The sequence below is a fragment of the Capricornis sumatraensis genome, chromosome 5 (assembly GCF_032405125.1).
Source record: "Capricornis sumatraensis isolate serow.1 chromosome 5, serow.2, whole genome shotgun sequence".
Classification (NCBI taxonomy): Eukaryota; Metazoa; Chordata; class Mammalia; order Artiodactyla; family Bovidae; genus Capricornis; species Capricornis sumatraensis.
Genome location: NC_091073.1, coordinates 98,844,549 through 98,857,172, shown reverse-complemented (window position 1 = coordinate 98,857,172; position 12,624 = coordinate 98,844,549). Strand labels below are relative to the sequence as shown.

General features: G+C 39.8%; 1 protein-coding gene across 1 annotated transcript in view; it reads left to right on the top strand.

Moving 5' to 3' along the window:
• CEP41 (centrosomal protein 41) overlaps positions 1–10,406 on the top strand; it is a 47,827-nt gene extending 37,421 nt beyond the window's left edge. Inside the window, exons 6-10 of the mRNA XM_068972815.1 lie at positions 2,959–3,103; positions 4,784–4,935; positions 5,321–5,388; positions 6,425–6,539; positions 8,149–10,406. Coding sequence (XP_068828916.1) covers positions 2,959–3,103; positions 4,784–4,935; positions 5,321–5,388; positions 6,425–6,539; positions 8,149–8,297 — 629 coding nt within the window. The 3' untranslated portion in view covers positions 8,298–10,406. The remainder of the gene's footprint in view (positions 1–2,958; positions 3,104–4,783; positions 4,936–5,320; positions 5,389–6,424; positions 6,540–8,148) is intronic.
• The last annotated feature ends 2,218 nt before the right edge of the window (positions 10,407–12,624 follow it).

Sequence of the window (12,624 nt, the reverse complement as noted above, 5' to 3'; positions counted from 1 at the left end):
AGTTCGCTTGGGGGAAGGGGCCTGACGGCCTGCAGTTCTGGAGTGCAAAGAAGGCTTCCTTTCCATGTTAACAGGTTTATCTTGATTGCATTTTTATTTTGTGCATACACTCTTTTTTCTACTAAAGAACTAGTTTTAAAATATCAATGAACTAAGTATATTAACCTTTTCTCACTTACGTATGTCATGGATTTTTTCCCCTAATTTGTGATTTTTAATTTTGTGTTGACTTTTGACATATTTGAGCTTTGCATTTTTTCATGATTAAATCTATTAGCCTGTTGTATTTTCATTTTAGTGCTTTAGAGTCATAAAATCCAAAATAAGAAGAGGTTATCTAAGTTTGCTTTTTTAAAAATAGTTGACAGATTGTCCCAGCACTATTTTTTTAATAGTTCTCCCTTTACCTACTGGTTTTTGTGCCTTTAATATACATTAGATTTATTTATATATATATCTCCTAGGATTGTTTCTGTGTTCTTTGTAATTTTCCATTGCTCTACTGTACTGTTTTGATCCTTTACCTTTTCAATATATGTGACTTACTTGAAAAGGCAGGTTCTCCAAATTACGTGTACATATATCTTTTTTCTTCTCATCTTTAAAATCCTTTTAAGCTTTTTTTAAAAAAAAAAAAAAGTCCATTGGGATTTGCTTTAAGGCTGAAAATTAAATAGGAAAGGATTAACATCATTTCACTTTAATCACTAAGTCAGGAATATGCACAATATGTCACTCTCTCTTCATCCAGGTCTTCTTTAATGTCCCTAAATAAAATTTTTATAAGACCTATAAAGCACTTATCAGTTTTCATAGGGCCTTTACATTCTTTAATAGGTTAATTTTCTAGGAGAGTATATTTTATAACTAGCTGTAATCATAAATGAGATGTTCTTCATGTTATTTTCTTATTGGTATATAGAAAAAATATTTTGATTGTCAGTATTTATTTATTTTATAAATAGCTTATTTTTTTAATTAACCTTACAATCTAGATTAATTTTAAAATCTAACATATTTATGAATATTTTCCTTATTTTCATAGGATTCTCTTAAAGTTTCTAGGTATATCATACGCAAATTAAAATTTGATATTCTCTTTAATAACTACACTTCTTATTTCTATTTATTCTCTCATCATACTGGTTAGAACAGCAAATTCTCACGCCTTTTGGTACTAGTCTTCCTCTACACTTAATTTTTGATGACCTCAAAGAGTTTTGGTTTTTGTGAATTATATCTATTAATACTTGAGATATTAAAAATTTAAATAGAATTTTAAGAATATTTATTTGCTATTTACCTTAAAAATAATAATACTAAACCCATTGCAAACCTAAATAATATATTTTTATGCAAAATAGCTGTGTCACCAAAACAAAAATATATATGAAGCATAACATTGTTTCACACTCTTTGTAAGTCTTGTTAATGTCTGATTTAACAGAAGACAGCTAATAACTCATACCTTCTGCATTCAGTCTGTTGCAATATGCTCTTTGGGCTGAAGTAACCTGAAGAAACTCTGGCCTCACCCAGATCTGTAATTGAAAAAAGGAAGAACATTTTAATAGCCCTTTCATATAATATGGATTTTTTTTTTGACACTACATCAAAACTTGATAGCTGGTACCTTCTTAAAGGTTGGTTGTAGTGTGGAATCTGAAACCATATTTTCATACCCTGTTACATTGAACCCATCGGTCTGTTTTGAACTCTGAATGTATTTTTTACTCATACATAATTTTATAACATCATTCATTGGTCATTTGGAAAATACTGATGAGGGCTTCCCTGATATCTCAGTTGGTAAAGAATTCGCCTGCAATGCAGGAGACCCCTGTTCGATTCTTGGGTCAGGAAGATCCCCTGGAGAAGGGATAGGCTACCCACTCCAGTATTCTTGGGCTTCCCTTGTGGCTCAGCTGGTAAAAAATCCACCTGCAATGCAGGAGACCTGGATTCAATCCCTGGGTTGGGAAGATCCCCTGGTAAGGGAAAGGCTACCCACTCTAGTATTCTAGCCTGGAGAATTCCATGGACTGTATAGTCCATGAGGTCGCAAAGAGTTGGACACAACTGAGCGGCTTTCATTTTCACTACTTTCACTGAGTTAAGAGTTATCTTCCAAATGTTGGCAAATTTCACTACACAATATCAAAAAGTCACATTTATTGACCTCAACACCCATCTTATCAGAAAAGTCATTAAGATGGTAAAGAAGTCAAGCTCTTGGTGGCAAATAGTTTCCAAAATTCTATTTTTGTTTAAAATTTAATCATTGCAACAAATACCATTGGTTGTTTTCCTTGAAATGAGAAATTCATGTAGATCATCTTTTAGAAAATATATGCCAAATGCACAAGCCTAAATAGCTATAGTTTTCATGTCAGTTTTTCTTCCACATAAAAGTGGAGTTCAGGGCAAAAGCAGCACAAATCCCACGCATACTTTCCCTTGAAACACCGATGGGATGTTGGTATGTAGCAAATTTGTTGTGTGTGGATTCCCCCATTTCATCACACAGAATATTTTAAAGGTGTGTTATTTAAGGAGGACATTTAGTAAAAATTATGATTACTACTTTATCAGGGACTTTTAAAAAAATGTTACTGCCATGTTTACCCTCAGTGCAAATATCAGCATGATAAAAAAGACAAATAGATTCATGGGGTCGCAAAGAGTCGGACACGACTGAGCTACTGAACTGAACTGAACTGAACTGAACATCGTAGTATTATGAAAATAGTTTTCACCTTTCAGATCCCCTGAAAAAGGGTCTTTGGGACTCCTGAGTCCACAGACTACAGTTTGAGAATCTGTATGTTAGAACTTAGAGAACAATTTAATAATGATCATATGAGTTCCTTTTCTCCACCTACTTTCAGTGGAACTACCTAACAAGTAAATACAAATTCTGAGGTTAAATTTATTTATTTATTCATTTGCAAATTTTAGACAATGATTCTGCAACTTCAGAGCCTGATGCTGAAATCACTGCCAAGACCAACGGAAATGGGAGCCCTGGGGAGCAGTCGCCAAGCCCCGTACAGTTCATCAACAGTGAGGGAGCCGGGGACTTTAGCCGCTCGACTCTTCAGAGGTGCTCTTATCAGATTCATGTTTTCACTGCATTTTACCTTCATTAATCTATGTACCATGTCAGTGACTTAATTACCTTAGAAACAGGTTGGCGTCGTGAAATCCCACATATTCATCCCAGCCATTTGATTTTCTCTATATATAAATGCCACCTCCTGAATCTTTTCACAGCATTCTTAGTTAATGCAAGCATATATTGATAGGAGAGCATTAATTTTCACTCCTCAACCCCGTTCTTCTGAGCTTTCATATATGCAAGTTTGCTATTAGGACTCAGTTTTACAACCACTGTCTTTTGACTCAGAGAGTATGACTTCCCCCCCCTCTCCTTTTCTGTCTGCTGCAGCTTATAATTACCCTGTCTAGAATCAGAAGAAAAATAGAGTGCCACACATAGTGCTCTGATATTAAATAGGTGCAAAGGAGAGTGAAAGCAGCCTTGATGTCAACTCTCAAATGCATGTGGCAGTTTCACGATGCAGTACTTCCTCACCTATATTCACTGTTGGTTATAAGATGGTACTAATTTTCTGCACATATCCATCGCTTCTACTGGTAAAACAGTTCTACCAGACAGGCTAGTTCTACTGGAGACAGTATTGCTATTGTCAATTGCACTACTATTATTTTCATAACTACTTCTGTTCCAGGAACTCTAAAATCGCATTCAAAACAAGATAGACGAACAAGGCTTCCATGAGGATGTAGTTTCATATGACATAGTTTTTTTCTTCTTTGGTTCAATAAAATATGCACCATATGGCATATAGTTGTAGCTTTTCTTTGAATTTAAAGGCAGAATTTGACTTGCTGTGATGGGAGAGGAACTATTGCTACAGACTAACCAACCTGTGGTTTGGCATGTGTGTCTTCATATTACCAGAAAAGTGATCATCTTCTTATCCCAATGCAGATATTTCACTGTTGCCATTTTGCTCATAACACATGTTTTCTCCGACTCATGTTTATGCCACATTTTGCCCATATTAACCTGGCAAGCAGTTTTGGTAATTCTGTGACTTCAGAAACGGGTCAGAAACAGACCTTCCTCATTTTAATCGCAGTTTTTCCACCATCTTATCATATGCCACAGAATCTAAAAGCTTCTTCAACCTCAACGTCGTAAGCTATAAAAATTTAAGTTACAGATAACTATTAAAGACATTGAGTATAAGACATACTGGATAATTCACAGTATATGAAATATATTAAAACACCATTGTTACTTTATGTTACATATAATATACATAGAAATGTCTTCAGTTTTCCTGTCCTGTCAACCTTATTCTTTCCTTTTGCTCTGCTTTCTTACACTCATCAAAATTCCATTGGATTAACTGTTCACCTCTTTCTTTCTCTGAATGCTGCCCTTGTTGCTGGAGGCAGCATGTGCCCTACAGTTTCTACCCCCTCTGCCATGCTAATGACCTAACATGAACTCTCTGAAGGTGAGTATGGACAGTGGATGCCTTCCTTGGTGTCCAGGGTGATAGAATAAGGATCCATCCATAGTACCTTGCATTCAGAGACAGAACTGAGACACCATATCCATTTTCCTTTTTCTTTGAAGTGTTTTTTGAAAAGACATTGAGCACTCTTGTCGCCATTCTGAAGAAACGCATTTGACCTTTAAGCCACCCACCCCTGACTAGTGTCTGCCGACCTACTTTTGCACTTGCAGCGTCATCAGTGGTGTTGGGGAACTGGATCTAGACAAAGGGCTTGTGAAGAAAACAGAGCCCAATACCAAAGACAAACCTTATCCCGACTGCCCTTTCCTGCTGCTAGATGTACGAGATAGAGACTCTTACCAGCAGTGCCACATTGTTGGAGGTAAGAGAGAAAGGCTGTTCAGTGTCTCACTCCCAAGAACAGAGCCCGGTCCTGAGCCCAGGCAGGCTCGACCCACACCCCGTGGTCAGCACAGTGCTAGCCAGATGGGTTCTGGGAACCTGTGAGTTGGCTCCACCGCATGTTCTAAGAGAGGCTGGGGAAATTCTCAGAGGGATCAGGGGCCCAGGGCTAAATGTCAGAAACAGTGAAGCAGTGCTTCCTGTCGTTCACTGTGTCCTGTTCTCTTCTCTTTCACAGAAGTATTTCGGTTTATCACTAGTGAGTTTGAAAATATGTTTAACTCTTAGATGTTAAACCAGCTAGGGATTGGGGCCAAGTTGTACTGAGAACTACAAACTTCCTAAGCTTTTTCTTCTCTTTGCAGCTTACAGTTACCCAATTGCAACTCTGTCTAGAACAATGAACCCTTACTCAAATGATATTCTTGAGTATGTATCCTTTGTTGCACTTTAAGGAGTTGGGTGGTATAAGGATTGTAAGAATCAAATTGACTGATATTAATTAGCTAACTTAGCATATTTTAGAATTTGGATCCTTAGCTACTGCTGAGGCTGCTTTCTAGTCCGTCCTGCAGTTGGACAAGAAACGTTAGATTAACATTAGGATCTATTGACACTTAGTCCTAAGACATTTTTTTCCCCCCAGAAAGCTTTTTTTTTTCTTCCATTTTCCCCAAGTAAAATATAAGGAGTGAATTTTTTCCTTCTATTTTAATTTTTTTCTTCTTAAAATTTTCATTTGCTTTGCTCATAAAAATTGTACAAATAGAAAATTTAAATACTGAAATATATAAAAAAGAAAATTGAAGTCCCCGATAACCACACAACTGAATAACAAACTCTTACGGTATCTTTTGTGTATTTTATTCCAGGCGGTCTTCTATGTAGTCTTTTTAACAAAGTGAAAGTCATACTTATATATATAATTTAGTGTTTAGTTGCTTCCCCCACTTCCTATTACAGTGAATTTCCCCACACTAACACAAGCTCTTTATAAACTCTGTTTTTGATGCAGTAAAATATCTCATCTTTAGATTTACTATAGTTTACTAAATCATTCCTCTCTGGAGGACTGGACTTTTAGGTGATTCCCGCTTTTTTACTGTTCTTACTAAGGCTGCAGTGGACACATTGGGCACAAAAGTTTTTATGTTTCCTCATCTATAAATGGAGGTTATAATAATTGCTCTCCAGGACTGTACAGATGAAAGGGCCAAAGAGTATACAGTATGTAACTAGTGCCATCTTGGAGATATATATATATATATACACACACACAAGGAAAGGATACCAGCTTGTGCTGGTTTTCAGCACAGGAAAAAAAATCCAGGATGCCCTGAAGAGGGGTCATCCCATGCTCCCTGAACTCAAGATAGGCAAACCTTGACTGCTTTCCTTCCTTCGGCATTTCTGTAGAGTCTAGGAGCATTAGCTCAGTGTGGTCAAACCTTAACTCATGTGACTGTTAGAAAAATGCCCATGGCAAGATCATCATCCTGTATGACGACGACGAGAGGCTGGCCAGCCAGGCGGCCACCACCATGTGCGAGAGGGGATTTGAGAACCTCTTCATGCTTTCCGGAGGTGAGGGGCTATGTTCTGCTTAGGACTTAAAAGGCAAATACCTGGACTCACACTCCTTCAGCTTCACTCCTAGAGCTTCCCCCCTCCCCTCCCCTGCAGAGCTCAGAATTCAGTATTCTGGAAAGAGAAAAAAACATGCTGGCGGAAGGGAGTCAGGATATGTGAAACTTCCCTTAGCTCAATCAGCACATGTTTCTAATTCCTGAAAGAATGATGTTGCTTTATGGTTCTGTAAGAAAGCCTTAGTGCTGAAGACTTGAGCAAAGAAATTTATGGTGGAATTCTCAGAATCCCACATAACAACGGACATTTTCTGGTGTAATTTACTTAATGGTGAAGCAGTTAAGAAAGATTTCCCGTCCTTGTGTTGAGGAGACACGTGGGCTCCTTTCCAGGTTTGCCTTGGCCTCACCATGCTAACAGTGCTTTTTCTGATGATCTTCCATACCTAGGTCTAAAAGTCTTAGCTCAGAAATTCCCAGAAGGACTGATTACAGGTTCCCTGCCAGCATCTTGCCAGCAGGCCCTTCCTCCTGGTTCTGCCCGGAAACGATCCAGTCCCAAAGTGCCGCCCCTACCAGCTGAGAATAAATGGAGATTTACCCCGGAAGACCTAAAGAAGATAGAATATTACCTGGAAGAGGACCAGGGTCCTGCAGACAATCCTAGTAAGATATTTTGACCTTTGGAAATAATGTTTCTGTAGAACTTGAGATTTACAGCTTTGAACATCAACCTCATTATATGAGAAGCTTGATCTCTTATATTCAGATTCTTAAAATATTTGCAGGGGGGGAGGGAAATATGCAGGTGCTCTGTGAGGAGAGGGAAAATGAGTGAGTGGAGGTGTTCCCAGGTGATGGCAAGAATTAGGCATTGCACACAGACAACTGAAAGAGAAGTTTTCAGTCAAATAAAGTGGGTATCTTAGGCGGAGTTGAGAGGCAAACCTAAAGCATTCAGATTCCTTCTTGGAATACAAAGCATTCCATCTTTCCCCTCATTATTACCATTGTTTTTGTTGTCTAGTCGCTAAGTCGTGTCTGACTCTTTTGCCTTCCCAGGGACTGTAGCCTGACAGGCTCCTCTGTCCATGGGATTTTCCAAGCAAGAATACTGGAGTGGGTTGCCATTCCCTTCTCCAAGAAGGTCTTCCCAACCCAGGGATTGAACCCAGGTCTCCGCATTGGCCAGTGGATTCTTTACCACTGAGCCACCAGGGAAGCCCTCGATTCCTTCTTGGAAAACTTTGCTTCCTTCTGCTGCTGCTTCTTACACTTCCAGCCTTTCGTTTGGCCCAGTGCTTTCTCTTTCTCCTGTAGTCGTTCCTGTTCCCTTCTCTACTGATGAAAGGCGAGGTTGGTTGGGATAATGGAGAGAAAGAAAAGAAGAACAATCTGGGTTTCCTTTCATCCCTACCCTCTTCCCCACCTTCTAATTGATCTCAAGGCTCAAGAGTAGGTTTTAACCTAAAGTAGATGCTGAATAGAACTTCATTAGCTTAAAAGTGGTTTGTAGCATAAGACTTCATTAGTTTAAAAGTATACTTGGCAGATTGTCTCTGCAGTCATTTTTGCAGCTCTGCTCCCTGCTTTCTTGCTTCCTCCAGGCCGGCTGAGCCAAGCTAACACTTCTGGAAGAGATGCCAAGGTTCCTGGCACCCGCAGCGGTCAGAACCTGCCTGCCGGGGGCCCTGCCAGCCACCAGAATCCCCGCTCACTGGGCAGTGGCCACCTGCAAGGCAAACCCTGGAAGTAAAAGACTTTGTCTGCCTTAGTCAAATAAATGTTTTCTCTCCTTTTGGAGCCCCGAGCAGCCCCCAAGTTGGTCATTTCAGAAACTGCTGCAAAGACCTCAGCATGTGTGTCAGGCCCTCTTCCTGTCTCCAGCTCCTTTCCCACATCCAACTTGGGAAGAATTTTTACAAAAACCAGAGGCATGACAGGCTCTAGTGTCCTCCCTGTTGTTTACAGGATATTTAAGTCTCTGAAACTGAGTAGCAAAAAACAGTCTTAATTTTTTTAGGCTTTCATTTTTTAAAAAATAAGGTCGAGTTTGTTTTGGTCTGTATCCTGCATTGTTTTGTAACTACTTCAGGCACATCTGTGTGTCCTTCCCAGCCAGTTCTTTTTCACTCAGTGTTCTTGGTTTCACGACGGTTCTCTAGGTAGGCTTTGCAGCCTGAGAAGCTGCCCCTGGGGGTGCGGATGATTCATAGCCGCCACCAGGGTCCCCATCAGGTGTGGACCCGCTTGGCTGAGGAGCTTTTGCCCAGCACCCACCCGATACAGGTTCTGTCTTGAGTTTGGAAGCCGATACCTATAAGCATTACTCAGTTAAGATTTAGTAGCCGCTCTCATGTGTGTGCAAAGTTCCCCCTCACAAGATGTTCTGGGGCCAGCACAGGTGATGCTGTGTGCTCAGCCACCCTCATGGGAAAGCCCTATCCACAGTACAGGGCTGGGTTGAAAGCCATTCATTGAAGCCCCCTGGAGTTGCCCCTCATTTTTGGTTGGCGTATTAGTTGTAAATTTCCATTATCCAGCTCAGGCATATCCATATTAGATGGGTAGAAATCATGGCCCCTTGAAAACACTGGCTTTGGTTGGGTCACTACCAGCACACAAGGTGAGGACGACTCCACAGCCCTTTGTCAGAGCTGACAACCCCTTAAATCCTTGCTTAAAAATACAGTATTAGTCTAATTGAGTAATTAGTGCAATTTCCTGCTTACTTTTCATTCTCATGACTGAGCTGTGATTAGGAGGTTGTGATTATAGATTCTTGTTTGGCCAGAATTTTGAATCGGCATTAATTGAATTGCTAGATGACTGACATTCATTCCATTTAATTGGGGGAACAAAAGACCTCAGGTAAGGATGAGGAACTCTGAAATCATCAGGAAAAGGAAAAAGAGGCTTGTTAATTTTTATGGTCTGTGATCTGTAGTTGTGATAAGGGACTGAGGAATAAATTGTGCTCTTTGTCATGGCAACCAGCCTCTGAAAAGCCAGCTGAAAATTGCCTATCCTTAGGTGGTTATTGCTGCTGGGTAAGATTTGTCTTAACAGGACTATTTTTCTCACCACCAAAAAAAAGGTATCACAGTATTTCCAGCATGGAAAGCTGTATTTGTAGGAAAATAAAGGTAATAAATATCTTATAGAGACATATGGAAAAATAAGTTTCAGATTCAGCCCAGTTCTATTTTAGTGTGTTTATTCTTCTCTACTTGATTTCCAAAGTGCAACATTTTCCGATGCTTTAGAAATCAAACAAACCAGGGACATTGTTCAGATGTCAAGCCGTGCCCAATTTTCCATAAGATTCAAGAATCTTGTATAAAATTCAGCCAACGTACACAAAGCTTTAATGAGGAGCCTGTCATGTTTCCCCATAAATTTATTGCCTGAGAACTAAGTGCAGCCTTTCGCTAATGCCAAAATGCTCTGGCTTTTTATTTTCTTTACAGCATAGATTTTTTTAAATGCAGATTTTTCCACATTCAACTTTCCCCTAGCGTGGACAAGATTTTCAGCCATTTTGGACACATATACATTTTCAAGAAAAAAATTTTTTTTTCCCTGTGACAGAGTTCTGTTTATTCCATTTTCAAGTTGACTAGCCAGGAGTCTAGATTTCCCCCACTGGATTCAGTTTTACCAGTAAGTGGTAGCCCCTTTTGCTCCTGTTCTGCATTCCCATCACCACACAACACCAGAGTGTTTGAAATGACTGTGTATGTGCGCACAGCCAGCGTAGCCGAATCTATTAGAATTGCTGTGCATTTACTGGAGAGATCTGGCAGGTTGGCTATATTGATGTGTGTTTCTCCATAGCACTTTGCCTGTTGGTAAGGGTTTTAAATAACTACTCCTCAAAAACCTGTTCTCATTCTGTACTCTGTGTGTGAAATGTCACTCGCAGACAGTTTTTACATGCTCACGGTATTGCTCTGAATGTTCTACGTTACTAGTTTCTTCATTAGATTAACTGACATGTATTATTTAAGTGATCTGTGATACTCTGTGCAATTATGAATGTTGACGATTAAAATACATAGTTGCTAATTTGTTGTTGCTATTAATATGCTGAAGGCTGCCAACTTCATTGTCCCTCTCTGTTGAGATGATCTGCGGGGCGTCACATGAGACTGGGGTGATTGGAAAGTGTACTTCTTTTTGCTGTATCTCCCAGGAACGCAGATTTTCTTTGTATAAATGAATCAGGAAGTCATTCCAGTTAGGGCAGGAGACTTTAGCTCTCTAGTCAGAAGGTCTGGGTTTCTCTCCATGCCCGGCAGAGACTGATGGCCACCTTAAACACAATACCATGGGACTCTGGTCAGTGTTGCAGAGGCTGGCGAGCTGCTCTTGCCTGGGAACTTTAGGACCCCCTGGATGGAAAATGCTTCCTCGAGGTACAACTACTCCTCTCTCTGAACGACAGTGATGGTCAAAGTCTAACTAATACGTTCAGTACTCTAAACGGATGTGTATTTAAGAGAGAAAGGAGGGGAGGAAGGAGAGAAGCATGAAAGCAAGAAGTGGAGAGGGAGGAGAAGGCAACATTACTCATTCGAGAACAAAAAGAACATCGTGGGCTGTCATGCCAGGGTTAGTCTACGGAAAGACATAGAATGATCTAAATGGCCTAAAAGTAATTTTATTTTTCGCCTTTAGTAGAAAGTCGGAACCAGCACAATCATGTTGGACGAGGGTGTGAGTCAGAATTAAGAGAGAACAAGTAGTGTTCATTAGTTGCTGAGGGATTTTTCCCGTGGCGCTATTGAGATTATACAAAAATTCATAAGACTTTAGGCTACTCACCAAGAACACAGAACAAAACAAAACCGTCTTTTCTCTAATTCCCTTGTGGAATATAAGTGAAATCAGAGTCCTGGGCTAGAAAGAAATATGTAGGCAATTTTTCTTGTGTTGGTTTTGGTTTCTGTCATGTTATATATTCGTTGTAGATTCTGTCTTTTATGTTCTCTGACTTTTTTAGGGGGGATAATTAATTTCTGTCCACCTGGATTTAAATCCATGACTCCCTTCCTGTTCTATCCTGAAGATAATCATTAAGAACCTTTCTTTGTCCAGTTCTAAAATGCTCCCAGTATCTATAATGTGCTTTTATTTTTTCACAGTTCTTTCAAAGTTGTAACTCCCATAATACTCTCCTTTTTCTTTTTTCAAGAAACATCAGAAATGTGTATTTTACATCAGCTTATGTGAGCATGATGCTATGCTTATCTTCTATTCAATTATTTTTTTGATTAAAATTAATATGTTTTTCCTATAAAAACAATAAATAGGACACATTGTGCTTCCCAAGTGTTCAAAATACATTTGGGTAGTAGTACTTTCCTAAAATTGCAGTAATTATTGAAATTGCTATTGCCATGTCCTTAAACTGGCACGCAGGTCAGTTATAGCATGAAATGTGTAATGGTGGCAATTTGTCAGCACTGGATCCTGACAGAACGGGATTCAGTGCATGATTTTATGTGTTTACAGAACTCTACTGCCTCCTTCCCCCGCCACCCCATCCCCTTACAGTCTCACCCTCGGATGCTGATCCTCTTTGTTCCGAATGCAGACTCAGATTCTCTTCACATGCATAACATCCTGAGGCACCTGGTGAAATGTATGGCAACAGAGGTCACTTCACTACGGACTGATTGACTACATTTTTAAAAATTATTTTGACTATAAGCTCCTAGAAGGTAAAAATCACCAACTACGTGACAGTGACCCTTAATAAGAGTATGTGAATAAATGACCTAAAGAAATCCATCCAGACTGAAGTCTGAGATGTAAAGCCCACTGTTTCAGCCACTCAGCCCTGGTCTGCCATTCTGGAGACCTGGAAAGTTTGTTACCCCTTGTTCCCTTGGACGTCCTACTTTCGTAGACGAGGCATTCATAGCTCTGAGAATTTTAGATTACCCTCTGCAGGAGGTGCCCGGGAAGCTGTGAGGACCTTTATTGTTACCCTGGCTGTCTACAGTCTGCCTGTTTCCATGGTCCCCTCAGGCTCAGCATAGCCTTCAGAATTCATCAGCTGTGGGTTATACACCATC